This window comes from Barbus barbus, assembly GCF_936440315.1.
Source record: "Barbus barbus genome assembly, chromosome: 29".
Classification (NCBI taxonomy): Eukaryota; Metazoa; Chordata; class Actinopteri; order Cypriniformes; family Cyprinidae; genus Barbus; species Barbus barbus.
This window is the reverse complement of record NC_136757.1, coordinates 13,170,515-13,187,957: the sequence shown is the minus strand read 5'-3', so window position 1 is coordinate 13,187,957 and position 17,443 is coordinate 13,170,515. Positions and strand designations below refer to the sequence as shown.

The following is a 17,443-nucleotide window of genomic DNA, read 5'->3' as shown; positions in this document are numbered from 1 at the left end:
TAAATGTCTTGCTGACCTCAAACAGTAGTGAAGCCTGTTTCACATCAAGGCAAGGTTCAACTTCCTTGACAAAGAAAATCTGTGTTTGTACCATCATTCTTTAAAGACCACAGAACAACATCCAAAATCTGTTCATCAAATACGAAAGCTTACATCTTCATTCATTGTAAAACATTATCTCAACAAAACCTACCTAACACCAATGTATGAAATAAATGACAGTCGATGCTATAAAATCCCGACAGGTGTTAGAGCCAGCATAAGGCTGGGAATTGAGACGGTGAAGATCTACTGACACATCTAAAACAAATTCATTTGTTCCAGGGTTTGCTTTTGGTCTCTTGTGTCCGCTGTGCAACATACTACACAAACCCTTTACAATTTTTGGTTTGCTCTTTGGTTAGTGGCCAAAGTCACGTTCACATTATCTAAGATGAACGGGAGCATTACGATAAAGGAACAGAGCAAATCTAAACATGTTCAAGGAACAAAGCAGTCAGGATTACAATGTTTCAAATGGCATACATGGCATCTCACGTCATAGAACAACACCAAACATGCTGTCAGTAGTACAAGGTGTTCTGCATTCAGAGTTCTGGCTCTTGATAACTCTAGTTATCACATTGGCTCATTGTTTAAAACTGCCACGAACTGATTCAAAGCTCAAGAGCTGGTGAAAAATAAAAGTATAAGGTTCATTCTCACTCATCTGCCAGTAATACAAGCACATGAAGAGATTTTAATGGCACAAATATAGTTCAGCATTCTAAAATGCTACTTTGAGTGAAACTGATTTTAAAGAAAGAGAGAGAGAAAGGCCAGACGTCCTGAAGTTCAATTTGAAATCTCAAAATATTTGAACTGAGCGAGTGAAATAAATGCAGATTAAAAAAAAAAAAAAAAAAATTACAAGTAAACACCACAAAAGAAAAGTACACAAACTGAAAATGAAAATAGAACAGCACCATAATGTAAGTCACTGTGTGCATTTTGACTCATCGTACTTTCAGAAACAAGCTTTGTCCAAGGCGTGATACTGGATGCGCTTCACAGAATGAAGGAGTTGTCTTGGAAGGATAATACCACAGTTTCTAAACAAAAGGGACCGCTGCTTACGCTAACTATCCTTGGCTAATGGTTGTTAAAGTTAACTTACGGAGGGTGTGGTGAAGTAAATATCCAAATGGTATGTCAGGCAAACTTGAAAGCACTTGAATCTTGTAAAAGCGAGGCATGTTTTAATCTGTCTGAGCATCAAGAACTATCAATCAAATATACTGCAGCCAGTCAGGGAGGCAGATGCTCGACTGTATTGAGGACTATAAAATATAAGTCCACAATACACCATTTTACTTGTTTTGCATCTTATGTAGCCGCTTATATTACTCCTTAGAATGAATCAAATAAGACAGTATGGTGATAATAACAAAATGTATCTACAATTGGCAAGTGAGACAACGAGGAGCCTTATTCAGTCAGGAAAAGACAAAAAAAAAAAAAAGTGAGGTATGACGTTTTGCACCAGTTACATAATGAAAATGGATGGGAAAAGATATTGCGGAGATAATAGGCATCCAGGGCTCTCTCTTCACAATACTAAATGTATAAAAGTGCCCACAACAGTGGTACTGACACTGCAGGTTTATCTTATTACTGCTCTATTGTAGTATGAAACCCTACACTATACCTCCAGCCTAAACAATACACCTCCACACAATTTAACATTAACAAAAGCATATTGGCAGTAAGTGAATCTTCTTCAATTATACATTTCTGCATTGAAACACGATACGTTTTGGTCTGTACATCGACAGATGCACAAGTGTGAAAAGCCAAAGAGAGCTTCTTCTCACAGCTGTCTGTTCCACACCAAGTTTTTTGAAAAAACTAAAGTCCTTTCGAGCCAGCTGAACACAAGAAGAACTGTTTGAAATTTTAACCACTGATCGAGTGTATACATTAATGCTATAAATATTTCACCAAGAGGTTTTTTCCCCCTTCTTGCCATGGCGGTATTGCCTCAAGGCAATTTTCATAACTTGCGTGACTCCTGCACAACTTTTAGAAACGCATCTACAAATATATTAATATATCATTTAAACTTTCATTTTAAAGGCACACCCTCCCCACTGCTGTCTGGAAAACCTCAAACCATAAAAACATTGTTTTTCTGAATTAAAAGCTAGATTTTGAGAAGAGGAGAGGAGAGGAGAGGAGAGGAGAGGAGAGGGAAAAGGAGACTTGGCACGAAAGCAAGTCAAAAATTTGACTAAACATTCCTTAACTTATAATATTGTTGACTGTGCTGCTACTCTAGCACTAATCTGTGATTATACTGTTGATATTATACCTAAAACCAAATGGATATTACAGAAAGAGTGTAGAATGACAGACTGTGATTTTATGAAAAATTATGGCATTTAAGAGAAAGAAAAAAAAAAAGATTCTGGATCCTGAAAATACACCACAGGTACACCTTGTACTAACAATATTCTCATAGACACACACAACATGGCTGCTAAAGAAAACTACAGAATTCATACAATCACTAAGGAATATTTCACTGAAGCCTTGGTAGAGTGGAGATGGTTTTGATCAGGGGTTTCACTGCAACATTCATTCAAACCCTATGAAAACAAAACAAATGTGACTTTACTGAGAGAAGCTTTTTCCCTCCGTTCAGGTTCTTTGCTATGAGGTAAAACCTGGCTGGAGTTGACGACAAGCTACAAATACTGTCCATTATGAGTATATGTTGAGGTTGTATAATGAGGTATTGAACGGATGTGTCACAAAAAGAGCCTTGCACTGGCAGATAAACCATTCGTGAGTGAGTGACCTACTACAGGCCACATGTGCAAAAACAGGTCAGGTAAAAGCATGATATGACAAGCATCTCATCTGAGCTTTCACATTATTCATTATTGCAACATGCCAATATTACTCTGTAAATATGTTGAAAAACATGGAAATATATATATAGATATATAAAAAATGTGATAAAATTCTTAGGAGGCCTTGATTACAGAGACCTCCTCCCCGATTATTTCATTCCCCGATTATAGGACTCCTTCCCTTTGAAAAACTCCTTAAAAACTTTCTCTCGATCTTTGTCCGGTGTAGAACTTCCACAAAAATGGACGAGTAGAAAATGCGCAAGGCAGGTTATTTCTTGTCGTTCTTTAAAAACAGCTGGGCTTCATCACGAAAAGAGTAACCCTTTATGCTTCCTTATTAGATAAGGAGGACAATCAAGCAAATAAATGGAAAACTTTATTGTCAGTATCCACGCAGGGGTTTGGATGCAGGGGTTTCTTCCGGACTGCACTTGCCACTTTCTTCGCTGGGGGTTTTCGTTGACAAATCATCGGGATAAGCTGCTCCGCAGGCTGCTTCGCCCTCGGAGGCATCCTCTTGCTCCGCTCTCTGGCCATCTGGTGCCTCTCCCAGCAAGTCAGTGTGATTGTTAACTTCTGTGCCAGAGATCATGTGCTTCTTGCGCAAATGCTGGTTGAGTGTGCCTTGGAAGGGAAAGCATTTGCCGCAGATCTGGCAGTGGAAGGGTTTGTTGTCCGTGTGGCCGCGGATGTGGTACTCCAGCTGGTCTTTGCGGGTGTACTTCTTGCCGCAGAACTTGCAGACGAAGGGCGTGATGCCCATGTGCAGACGCATGTGACGGTCCAGGCTGCCCTTTTGGTTGAAGGACTTGCCGCAGTAGATGCAGATGAGGCGCTCGTTGTAGGGGTACAACTGTCCACGGAAACTCCGCTCCCTTACGTCGTTCTCGAAGGTAGTTGCCACTGCAGGTGGCTCTCCTTCGTCGGCACCAGGCTTGAGCTGAGTTAGCAGATCGGCTGGAAGAGGCACGGGACGTTTCGGTCGGGCACGACCACCCCGGACGCTACTGAGCAAGGAGCGAGATGGGCTAGAGGAACTCAGGCTGACGAAACAGGAGGAGGGTAGTGCAGAGTAAGTGTATCCGGCAGAGGAAAGCACAGGCCCGTACGATCCCACACTGACAGCCAACACCTGTTCACCATCCACCAGCTCTGTGTGGTAGCCGTCATCACCGGCCGACGAGCTATCAGAGTAGCTGGGTCGGTCTGTTTTCTCCAGCTTGATATGGACATCGGTTACCTGTCCATCCTTGCCGATGAGGTCTACTTGTTCGGACTCGACCTCCATAGACACCTCCTGCTCGGATATGCCGTCGCTACTCCCTCGGTCTGACTGACCCTCTTCTGCCGCTCCCTTACCTGAGCTTCGCCCCTCCGCGCAATGATTCTGACGAGAATAGTAGGGCGGCGAAATCTGCGTGGGGTTTACAAAGATACCTCCGTCTTTCACACCATTGCGTCTATCCCTTGAGGTGGTGCAATCGTTATCTGGATCGATCCCAGCAGGCACAGGGACGCTGATCTTAGAGTGAATACCCTCAAGAATCTGTGTGCATTTGTCAATCACAGCCTGCATTTGGAGGAAGCTGGCAGCCGTGAGGAAGCTGATGACATCACGTAGGCGCAATGACATTCGGCCAGTGTAGCAGAAGGCTAGCAGCTGCTCAAACACCTCAGGGCTCTTAATCACGGAGATGGAGAGGCCACTCATCGTGCCTAGTGCTGAATGATCACGGAAGTACGGCGAACTGGCGGCCAAGACGGCCTTGTGGGCTCGGAATGGCTGGCCCTGAATGTGCACAATGATGTCGCACAGCTTGCCCTGGAGACGGAGCTCATTGAGCTGGTTCAGGACTGTATTGCTGAACTCGGGTACATCAAACTCTATGAGGCTACCACAGTCCTCCATGACTCACTGACGTCTCTCCTGGTTTGTAGAGAACCTGGGAAAAGAAAAAAAAATTTTTTGAGTATATGTAAGCACAGATGGAAATTGATGTTTTTTCCCACATTTGTTGAAATCTACACTCTTAAGCTGGGCTCACACTACAGGAGTTTTTTCCCGAGAATCGGAGAGAAAATCTTGAGAACATCAGTCGGTTCCAATGTTCGGCGCATTATATGGTAATGTGAGGGGTTTACAGATCGATTCTTGCACCTCCTGATCTGCTTACACACAAAACAAGCTGCTGTATGGGTCTACTGGATAGTGGAAATGGAATACCGGTTCATACTGAATACCGGTGTTTATTTTTCTTATGATTTGAATTTTTTAAATACCGCAATATGTCATTTAAACAATGTTCGGAACGCGACACTGTTTGAAAGGGGATTCTTTTCACTGAGGGAACAGCTGTATGTGTTACTAAGTGTGAAAGTTCCAAAACTGAAGCTGTAGAACTAGTAGAACGTGATGACAGAAGAACTCATCCACAATATCCACATTGACCGCCACAAATACCCACCGCCTGCTGCTATCAGCTCCCGCATCTCACACACACAAGCGCGAAAATAACAATATATTCAGCAACCAGATCCTTTTAGCGGCTTTTTTCCATAGAAAATACATACTGACAAACTTAGCAACTTTTCTAGATAAACCTTATCTATGGTTCAGTTGGAAGATGTCGCCAGTGCTGCCCCACGAGTGCGAGGTCTGACTCTCCCGGGGCAGGTTCGCCTCTCTCGGCATCTGTTCTGTGCAGTGAGCGGCAGAGAAGCAGCGCATTCAGTTGGCTGTACCGCAGCAGACTCGTCAGTAAATGAGTACAAAACAGCGTTTCCAATCACTTGTCACTTACTAACTGTTTGGAATTATACATTTTTTAATTCATTACTTTTTTACTCATGCAGCGCAATGCCTGCATCTGAGTAACATCGCCAAAACCACCGCATAGCCACTCTTTAGTGTAGATGCATGTTGATTTTATCAGACGATGTCGCGATTATAAATAAGTGACTCTTGTTAACATTGAGGGTTTTTAAAGGGTCGTATTTAGTCACTATTTAGTGTGGAATATTTCTACAATATTCACTCATCATGACAGTAAAATAGGGCATTTTAAGTCAATCTACTCCAGTATTTCCTCTCTCAGTCAGTAGAACTGAATGTGGTTAACACCCAGTCATGCATGAAAAAAATTAAATAAAAATACCGTCACATACCGTGAAACTGGTAAAATTTTGAAAAATACTGTGATATAAAGTTTTGGTCATACCACCCAGCACTAGTATAATGTTTCGAAAACTTACCACAACCGCAATTAATATTTAGATTTTCAAATCTTGCAGTGTGTGCATGTTTAAGATTTGAGGGAAGAACATTTGCGAAGATTTTCCTTGTGTGTGTGCTGATTTCATAATCGGTTAGGATTTTAAAACTCCTGTAGTCTGAGCCCAGCATTAGAGAGGAAAAGAAAAAAAATAAATAATAAAAACTGGTGCATGAAACTAGTAATATTCAGGGTTATTTCAACAAAGTATAGTACGAATCTACACTTTAACCCCATCAACAAACAAAATATGTTTTGGTACATTGGCGTCAGCCTGCTTACTGTCTGGCCACACTTCCCCAGTCGTTTTACACATGAGAGTAAACATGCTGCTGTACTACACAAATGTAACATCCACATGAAGAAGAAAAAAAAAAAAAAAAACTGTTCCATTTACTCACTGAAGGTATTCGTTAACTAGTGCATTATTCTTCAAATCAAGGAATATTCATTTTGCAAATTACATGCATTTACATACATGAACGATTCAAAAGTCGCTGTTTTTTGGTTACACTTTATTTTAAGGTGTCTTGTTACAGTTTAATTATACAAGTACTGAGTAATATTAATTAATTACATGTACTTAATATATGGTTAGGGTTAGGATTAAGGTTTTGCTAAGGGTTACTTGCATGGAATTATGCATAATCTATTATCATAATAGTACGTACAATAGTATAGTAACGTGTAACAAGGACACCTTAAAGAGTTACCTTTTTTTTTTTTTTTTTTTTGAAAGAAGTATGCACAGAAACACTGCTTTTAAAAAGGAAGTCAAATCAGGTAGTGTTGTAAAATACTTTTTATAAATCCGTTTTCTATTTGAATGCGTTTTGAAATTGAATTTGTTCCTGTGATGGCAAAGCTGAATTTTCAGCAGCCATTATTCCAGTTTACAGTGTGATATGACCCTTCAATTATTCTAATATGCCATTTTGGTGTTCAGATAATATTTCTAATAATCAATGTTGTGCTGCTTAATTTTTTTTGAGGGAAATATTTCAGGATTCTTTGATAAACAGACATTTCAAAACAACATGATCTATGGATCTAATATAAATCTTGTGTTACATTATACATATCTTTACTGCCAGTAATGACTGACCCCAAACTATTGAATGGAAGTGTATATGTTGGCATGGGTTTGTTTGGATCTCAGTGGGATACATGTTTTGAATTACCAGAACATTCTGTAATAAGACACTGCATCTGACTAATTTCACAGAGATTCATAAAGCAGAAAAAAGACAAGTGAACATATGGCCAGTTCAGTTTGGCTCTAAAGTGCAAGTTTTAGTGAAGCATCTAATGCACACTTTAATCCAATCCTTTGTGTTCTGCGTACACTGAAGCCAAAGCACTTTAAAAACTCAACAGACATCGCCTGTTTAAAAGACAAAAACAGCCATGACTGGTCTTCAAGCACACCTAAAAAAAAAAACCTAGTTCATAGTTCATATAGTGCTCTCAAGCTAAAGTGTCATCTAGAACAAAGTCTAAAAAGCAGACAAATCATCATACAACCAATAAGATCTTAGAGTCTCATGGGTGTGTTGTACAGAGACATCATTAGATCAAGTTGACGCATGGCCAAAAACTATGTGGGAGAAAGAGTGATCCATCAATAAGAGCATAAAAGTACTACAGCCACTTAACTTGCAAGTAATATGAACAGCACAGCACATTTTAAAAGCTGCATTTAAAAAGAAATGGAAAAAAGCTAAATTCACAAGAATCCCGTAAAGGAAAGGCTGTTCTTATCTTCCTCTTCACAATCTTCTCTCTATGTCCTCCTATGCCTCCACCTACTCTGAAGCCTTCTCTTCTCATTCTCTAGTGATTCAGCGTGAGTCTCAGTCAGCAATTTGGGAGTGGAAACACTTTCTACAATTGGCAGAGCTTGCAGAGACACCTGTCTCACCACCCATATGTTGTCTCTTCTCTTCTACCATAACACTAAGCCAAACACCAAAAAAAAAAAAAAAACTCATATATATATATATATATATGTACAACCGCACACACACACACACACACACACACACACACACACACATATATATATATATATATATATATATATATATATATATATATATATATATATATATATATATATATATATATATATATATAATTTCATTTCCATTTAGCCTGCTGAAGCACCAAAACAACTCAAATCAAATAAAACCAAAACTCAACAAAACACCCACACAGACACAACAAATTCAGACATCACGCAACCAAAATTAAAATAGATAACAAAAACAAATCACGACAGCATAGTCTATCAGCAATCCTAAGAAATAACACTGCCAAACACACATGCTAAAAACAACAACCCACCCACACAGCAAGAAATGGCCACAAAAACTGAAACAGAAGTGAAACAAGCAGCAGAAAAGAGGAGAAATAAAAAGCGACACCCACATCCCCCGCCGGTGTCCCAGCCCGGTGGAGATGAACGGCAGAGTCGATGGTCTCCACACAAGGAGGCCCCCCACACAACAACTGCCGCGACCGCTGCCACGGTAAACCAAGCCCTTCCATACCTATAGCCTTTCTTGTTCGTCTTATCTATCATATGTTTCTGCCTCATTACTGTGCTATACTTTTAAAAGAAATGTCTTTTAATTTTACTGTATATATATATATTTATATATAAATATTTAACTTGTTTTTAATGAATGTATTTTACAACAATACAAAGAGCAATGTATATCATTTTACATTATCATTTTAGATTTAGTCCTACACTTATTCACTTTTATTTGTTCCCCATTAAATACCGTTTTTTCCCACTAATTTTAGATTTTATATAATTGTGTACTCATGATTTTTCTAGAGTAACTTTTGCTACTGAATTATCCACTAACCTAGTTTATAATAGTATTTTTGTCATAGATTATAAATATATATGCATTCATTTGTTGCTTTTCTTTACAATAAAGTTGTCTATATTTAGTAGACTGTGTGTAGCCTAACACAAAAATGTCATGATTAGGTCAACACACATTGAGGTATAAAAATTCAACACTGATAAAAAAAAACTGGCCAGGTATCGGATTGAAATTGGTATCGGCAGATACTCAGAATTTTAAGTATCAATATCGGTTCTGAAAAAGTGGTAGAGAGCCACCCTACACAAAATATCTTTAAGGTCACTTTTGATTAACTTAATGCATGAATAAAATATTGATTTCTTTAAAAAAATTAAAATCATAACTTTTGAATGGTATTGTACCTACATGTTTTACAATACATTCCACCCCTATTATCAAGTTGAATAGACCAACTTTAGTCCAGAGATCTTAAAAAACATTGCCAATATCATGTCTTACATAAGAAACAGTTTCAATCAGGGTCAGGTGAGCCTGAAATCAGTAGAACTACATCAGACAAATGAAGAATTCAGACAGATGTGTCAACTAGTTACCTGGCAAAGTAACCCACAATTAGTTTTGCACATCCCCTATAGATTATGAATGAAATTGAAAAACAAAAAATGTGTAAAGTTGTGTTAAACGTGTAAATCCTGTTATGTCCTTTATGTTCACATGTACATGCAGAAGTCATGTCAGAAAGGCGTTGCGCCACTGCTATGCGAACCAAGCTAAACTCAAGTTTGACAGGTTGCCAGAGAATGTATACTAAGTTGATCTGGTGGACCCAAGGGGGCAAGTGTCCTGGCAGCACTCCAGCGAGCTGCAATCACAGTTTTCGCACTCAGGCTCTTGTCCCGAGGGGAGAGTTGAGGGGGATTTTAACTCTTGATCATTAAAAACAATAAAATCATGAAAATACTTCCTCATACTATGGGTTGCATGAGTAACAGACCAAGGAGCATATTTATTCGGTGGATTGGTGAAAAGATTGTCTGTTAAAGGTTAGCAATTTCTCAATGAGATTATGCAACAGCATCAACAGTGATATAAGAGATTTGGCAACAGTCAATGTGCATGTCAAAGGCTAATTTTTTGGCATCAACAGAGCTGTTCCAGGTGAAGTGATCGAGTTGCCTTGGTTCACTGCATGACACATCTTCATGTCTAATCATAAGTTACTTATTGGATCTCTTAACTCGTGGATCAGCATGTTTGTTTCTTCTAAAACTGAAATTTTACACATTTGTATTACATACCAGACCAAATCTGATGTTGAAATTAGGTAAACACCATCTCAGTCTAGTTAATCTTTCTTAGGATAATCTAAATTAGCCTTCTTTAAATTCATTAAGGTAAAATTTGTATTATAGTCCCTTTTGGTTCCCAAATATTAGCAATCAGATCCAGTCAATCACAGACACAATAAAAACTGCACATACAAACACACTACCCGGAATCCCTAAACAGGAAAAAAACAACAAAAAAAACTCAAGGCTAACCGGGAAAACTTATTTTACCGGTTCACTGAGCAAGCCGTTTAGACTGAAAACCGTCATATCAGCATTGGCAAATGAACACTGCAGAAGGCCTGCTTCAAGATAAGCAGCTTTTAGCCTATTCTGCAAAACAAAACCTAGTCCAATACTGCCAAAAATGCTTAACATGCACAGTCTGGCTGGAGGAACCCAAAAGGCCGTGAGAGGGCGGAAAAGTGGCGAGGAGTGCTTTGCAAACTTTGTGGGGAACTGTTTTCAAGAACTACCATGAGAACACAGAGTACACCGAGCAGTGTGCTTTATCTCAGCAACACTTTGTTAGAAGTAGCAGCAAGTATCCTCAAAAACATTGTGTCTGTATATTCTAATATAAGCACATGAGGTCTCAAAAAGTGAAAACAGCCTAAACTGCTGCTGTCTGTGTAATTAAAGCGTTAATTTATCACTGGCAAGATGGGGTCTTAATAAAAGTTGTCTGTCTATGCAGTAAATGCATTTTTTGTGACTAAAGAAAACAGAGATAGAGCATATCTATCATGATAATTTAGGCTATAACTCAAGCTCGAACGGCTACCGAAAAATGGGTCAGAAGCTCTGGGTAACATCCTTGGTCTCAGGCATGAGGTTACACCAAAGGAATCTTCAGTTAAAACACTAACATATTGCTCCCGATCGGGACAGGAGAAAGATCATAAAAAGGCCAATGTGCATTAGGAACATAGTCCAGGCCTGTTTTGTGCCTCCTCCCATAGCCTTCTACGAGTCCAGCCATTCTGATGGCAAGAAAAGAAAAGCTACATCAAAGGGAAACTGCTGCACAAATTCGAAAGGATAATTAAGAATCGCTATAAAGGAACTGGCAAGGGAAATCAGCCAGGCTTTGCATATCTAACAGGCATAATCAGAGTGGATAAAAATACCACCAAGTCATTCTGTTTTGCTTCGGGTGCGCAGGTCAAAGGCATCCTTTCTTCTTTCCCAAGTCGATCCCCATTGAAGCTGGCCAAGAGACGAGGAACACACAGCTAAAGCCCACTGAACCGCAAGCTTCAGGGACAAACTGCTCTTCAACATTCCCAAAACATTCAAGTATTATACTCACAGCAGAAGTCAATAGATTCAGAAGTAGCTAACAAAAGCTGAAGCAGAGGAGGTGATGTCTTGTGCAAGATACAAGAAAAATCCTTCTTTTTTTCTCCCTACATGCTATAAATCTGCCATAACAGGAGGACTTTCGAACCAAAACCCTTTAACAGCTAATAAGTAGGAGAGGCAGCCACAGCCAGAAAAAATGGAAGGTTTATTGAGTGCAAAGCAATAATGCCTCATGCAAACGGCTTAATTGGTTTGGCTCCGTCTGTTCAGACAAGCCTGGTTGGGGAACATTCCGAGTGGTTAGGAGGGACCTTTATGCCTCCAGAGATGCCATAAATGCACCTATAGGATTAGTGAGCGAAATACGCCTTTTAAAAAGACAAGGAAGTGGGGAAATCCACAGTGAAGACATTTTAAACTTTCTGATGAGCAAATACAAATATTTTTACTTTCAATTTCAGGCTATTGCTCAAGAAGACATATTTCAGGTACACAATCACCTTGAACATATGCCAGAGGTTTCTATAAAACCAGAGTTGAAAAAACAGATTTTTCACCCAGATATCCTTCCTATAGAACACAACTGTGCCCACCCACTTTTTCCTGCACTGTTGGTTTAAGGAGTATATTTCCCATAGATTGAAAAAAAATTGTAAGCCATGAACCAAGCCAATTAGCTATGAGGTGAATCACAACATTACAAACTTTAATTTTAAGTATCTGAAAATCAGTAAAAAGTCAAAGGTCATGACTGTGTATTTATCGGAAAGAACTGCAATCCCATGAAGCATTGGCACAATTAAATTGATGGAAACGTGTAGAACTATTGAGTTATAGATGTTAATAATATAGAAACCATATGTTATTACTTTTATTGCAAAAAAATAGCATATTGTGCATACAAATATTTCAGTAATTTGAGAACATAAGCAGACTGACTACATAATATGCAGTGCTTCATTGGAGTGGGTGTGGGTGCGTTTACTAAGCTAGTTGAAATAATGTGGGCTGATGGCTTCAACAACCTCGTAACAACCTTGTAGCGTGAAGCAGGTCTGTCTTTAAAGGTTATTGTTCAAAATCAATTGCCCTATGAAAAGAATGACTTTCAGGTTACTTTCAGAACCTGATTGTTGCACTCTATTATTCTTGTGAACTGCTGTGACACATTTAACCTATTAACCTGCATTTGTCAGTTACAGTTAGCCAATTAGCAGCCACTTTTATCCAAAAAAACTAACGAATGAAGAAAAAACGCAAGCAATTTATCACACTTAAACCAGTACTAGAGCAGACATATGTGGAAAGGTAAAGAAAAGGAAACATTTTTACTTATTTTTTTTTTTTATTCGTTAAGAGTAAGGTAACCATTTAATAACTTACAGAACAGATAATTGTTTTACATGTGAACTATCAGCTGAGTTTATAACCCTATCTGCCCTGCCTTTAACACTTTAGCCTTTAAACCTCAGTTACATTTCTATTGTGTGAAGTATGATTTCATTTCAAATATTATAAGAGACAATATAATCACATACGATACAAACATGCAAAAACAATGTCAAACAATTCAGTTTTAAAAAGATTTAAAAAACAAAACAGTCACAGCAAAATAAATTATGGTACATGAACAACTTTTGAAAGTGAAACTACAAAAATCATTTTCTCATTCTTGCACAACACTCACTTTACTTTCCCTGTATGCCAAATTGCCAATAAAAGTTTTATCTTATAGACACTGCACTGTTTGTGGACAGTCACACATATTTGGAAGTTAAAGGGACAATTCACCCAAAAATGACAGGCAGAAAGAATTTTCATTTTCATTTTGGGTCATTCTCTTAAACACATGTTATAAATTGAATACATTAATTGTGGCTTTTCAAGATCAAGTTACTAAGCTAATTAAATCTAGTTTCACTTTAACTTTAAATAAATCATTACCACCCTCTCAAATAAATCAGTAACAGCTCAATTAACTCTGGTTGTGTTTTAAAACCTAGTGAGTTGCCTAAAAAGACAGCATTTGTAGGCATAACAGACACCATCAAACGAATTTATAATGTACAAAAAAGCTATCTAGGAAGGCAGCTCATTAGCTTTATGACAGAGCCAATGATTTACACTTCCGATATTTAAATACCTTAAAGTAATAAGTACTTTTGCCTCACGTTTCCGGTTGTAATCAAAAGTTGTACTAGTCTAAACACAAATAGGAGGGTGGGAAGTGGCCCACTTGCATGTGATTTAGTGGGATGTGGAGGTTGGCAGCTAACACCGACTGCATCTGAGTTGAAAATAAACACGTAAGCTAAGTTGAAGAGCTAAAGATCGGTGGAAAATGGCCATATTATGACAGTTTCGCTCGGAGAAGTAATCTGTCCAGCGCTGCATGCGAACTCCCCCTCAGTACATTTGCTGCCAGGCTAGCTCGCACCAAAGCTGTCACGGAATGCTAACAAGTTAGCCGGTTAGCGACATATACTTAGAAGCGTCCGGTATTACCGCGTCAAATACAACAACCATGACGTCTGAGCGAACATAAAGCGCAATTAAAAATATCACGCCTCACCTTCTCCGATCAAACGTCGCCCATTCCTCTGCACAGCGACTCACTTTAGCTCCAGCCTGGCCTCCTCCTTCCCCAGCTGTGCTCCTCAGCTCCTCCTTGCTATTTTTCCACTTCCAGCTCTCTGCTCAACCGGAAGTGGACGCGTGCTGTCTCCAGGGGACGCGCTGTGTCTCTCTAGTTTCTTGACGCGCTGTCAGAGAAATCGCTACAGAGATGCTATAGAGATCAGCGGTAAGGCTCACCCCCCTTCCCTTCCACTTTTCGGTACAAGGGTCAGGCAGTGTATGTTTAAGGATGTTAGCTTTGTTGCAATAATTTCAGTGAAGGGTATCCAGAATTCACTTCCGTGAATACCTACTAAACCAGATTTTGAGGCCGGTTTATAAATCATTAAAGGACCATAATGTCTACTTACTAATACAGAACTCTTATAAAAAAAAAAAAAAAAAAAAAAAAAAAAAAAAATATATATATATATATATATATATATATATATATATATATATATATATATATATATATAAATAATTACATTATAAAATAAAAAATAATTTTTATAATAATGATAATAAACAGTTTTGTTAATTATAATTATTTATTATAATATAAATATTGCTCATTTTTTATTTTATAATAAAATAACAACAATAAAACAATAAAAAATTATAGAAAAATTAATACAACTGCATTATAGATTAGAAGAGAAATAGATTTATTTATACTTTAACATGAGCTAACAATTTATTTATTTCATTTGTGGTGCCTTTTAGAGAGAAAAAATTAAACACTATAACATATTAATTCAATACTGTATTTTAGATAAAACACATATATAGCATGTTGGAGAAAAATTTACCTACTTAACCTACTTTTTGAACTTCATAAAGTCTAAGCTCGTATTTAAACATTTCCCCCCGCTTTCACAGACGAGGCTTAAGCCTAGTCCTAGACTAAAATGTAAGTCTTAGCTGTTTCAACTGAAAGAAACTTGCACCGATTGATCTTAAAATATATCAGTGCGTTTGTTTTGTCTGAAGATGCACCCCAGTAATGTTTTTTTCTAAGTATGTTTATTAAAATTACTTAAATTTCCTAATTGAACTATGGCCTAATCCTGGCTTAGTCTAAGTCCTGTCTGTGAAACCGGGCCTAAAGTGTTATCATCAAACTCGGAACGAGGTCATAACAACCCAAGTGCATCCTTCAGCTGGCCAGTTTCGAGCTGTTTTACTAGATCCAACAGCAGAGGGCGCCATAGACTAAATTAACAAGTAGCCGAAAACAGAAGACGTCTGTTCGCTTTGTTCAGTAAACAACAACCGAAATGATAAAAGCTACTCTATATAGGCATAAATTATGGTATATAATCATCTCTATAAATAATATAAACAACGTATTTGGCTAAATTATTTACTATATTTGAATATGCTGTTCTGCAGCACTGTAACATCTAAATTTATGTCAGTCTACAAGACAGCTGGATGCAAAGTTAGAAAAAAGTTTTTATTCTCAAGTTCTCTGTACTGAAGCCAGAAAACCAATACATTGATAGCCTATGAAGAATATGTTATGTTACCTTTTTCAGTCATGGAGCCAACTCAAAAGCTCTGCACAGCATAATGGTTCTTTGCTGAACCCAAGGTGCTGGAAAGGACCGCTAAAGAACCTTGATTTTTAAGAGTTAATCTGGTACAACCCTTTTTTACAATAATTTACTAACATTAACAGTACATATGACCATTCCATAGGGGAAGAAAAAAAACTTTTATCTGTATCATTTGCTAAACTTTATAATTTCATAGTCATGTCATGCTTCAAAACATTTGAATCATTTACATCATTCATTTACATAGTCTCAAGGGCTACATTTAGAAGGATATATTTGGAAATGAACCAATGTATGCAAAGAGGTCTGTTTGAAATTCCACAGATGTGTTCATTTATGTGTTTATATGTCGGAAATAAATATTTAAACTACAAATACAGGATGCCTTTGAGCACATTTGGTGCGTTCTATAATCATATCAAGTTTACAGAGTTGAATTTTGGACTCAATTACTGTCATTGACAGTTTGTCCTGAAATATTTGACATTTTTCACATATCCAAACATTATTACCTGTTAAAATATTTACATATGCCATTTTGCACTAAATACACAGGCCGACATAAATCATTTTGGCCCTCAGATGTCTAAAAATTACTGGTGGTAATTTCAACAAAAATATAGTATAGTTAATGTAACTAAAAACATTCAGTAATTAAAGTCTCTAAAACAGCACCATTGTTCCTCCCACTGCAGCATAATGAGGTATTATGTTTAGATTTTTTTGCACTTTTTTCCATTTCAGCCGAGAAAGAATGTTATCCACAATGAGCTTTTTTCATCATCTTATTTGAGGGACAGCTTGGCCTCAGAAACGAATATCTGACCTAATCTGAGTGCAGGTGGGTGACCGGTGTAAGGAGTAAAATCGCTTTGTCATCGCACGTGCTCTTGAGCGCGGCCCATGTTAAACAAGTCTCTCTTCTATTCTCTGACAGTAAGATAATTCACCCATTTTTTTCTCTCATGCCCCCCCCCCCCCCCCCCATTAAAGAACCACACACACACTCTCACATATACACACAAACACAAAAAAATACATATCCACAGGTATGGGGTGATTAGAAAGGGTTTTGTTGACCCCAAGGGGTGATGGTGATATTGATAACATTTTCAAACAGTTTCGCTCATCAAAAGGTTTCCTGTTGAAGTTGTAATCTTCCTTGAAATAGGGCTTTGTTAGCCACCGCGCAATTCACTTGACCGAGAATTCCTCGGCAGTAAGCTAATGGGGATCATTTTGAGCGGGGTCGGCATTGGGGATCAGAGCTGGGGACCCGATCGCAGTGGCCCTGGAGCTCAGAAGTGCCTTGCGGCGATTTGTAGTCCAGGTGACTTTGCAAATTCCCCTCCTGCTTAAAACAGGCCTAGCTGGATGATTATTTTCTAGACTTTCCCAAGTCTGCATATCAGGGATCAAAAACAGCAAATTAAGTATGTGATTAAAATGCCTAGTTGACATTATTTGACTCAAAAAACACTATTGTTTAAAAGCTTGGAGGCTTTGAATGAAAGCGATACTTTTATTCAGTAGGGATACATTATATTAATCAAAGTGAATGTAAAGGCATTTCTAATGTTACAAAAGATTTCTACTTTACATAAAAGATGTTCTATTGTA

The 17,443-nt window shown here is 38.1% G+C and overlaps 1 protein-coding gene across 2 annotated transcripts; it reads right to left on the bottom strand.

Annotated features, from left to right (window-relative positions):
* Positions 1-286: 286 nt before the first annotated feature.
* On the bottom strand, positions 287-14,360 carry LOC306849746 (zinc finger and BTB domain-containing protein 34-like). 2 transcript variants are annotated; one of them, XM_079385023.1, is made up of 2 exons: positions 14,218-14,360; positions 287-4,840 (listed from the first exon to the last, which is right to left on the bottom strand). In XM_079385023.1, the coding sequence occupies exon 2, from the start codon at positions 4,804-4,806 to the stop codon at positions 3,280-3,282; it is 1,527 nt and encodes a 508-aa protein (XP_079241149.1). In that variant the 5' UTR covers positions 4,807-4,840; positions 14,218-14,360; the 3' UTR covers positions 287-3,279. The 2 variants fall into 2 exon arrangements, with proteins under 2 accessions (XP_079241149.1, XP_079241150.1); XM_079385024.1 differs by having other exon boundaries at positions 2,134-4,840; positions 14,262-14,282.
* Between the last annotated feature and the right edge of the window lie 3,083 nt (positions 14,361-17,443).

Excerpts from the sequence above, each read along its gene's own strand:
- LOC306849746 (XM_079385023.1), bottom strand. The coding sequence starts at position 4,806 with ATGGAGGACTGTGGTAGCCTCATAGAGTTTGATGTACCCGAGTTCAGC.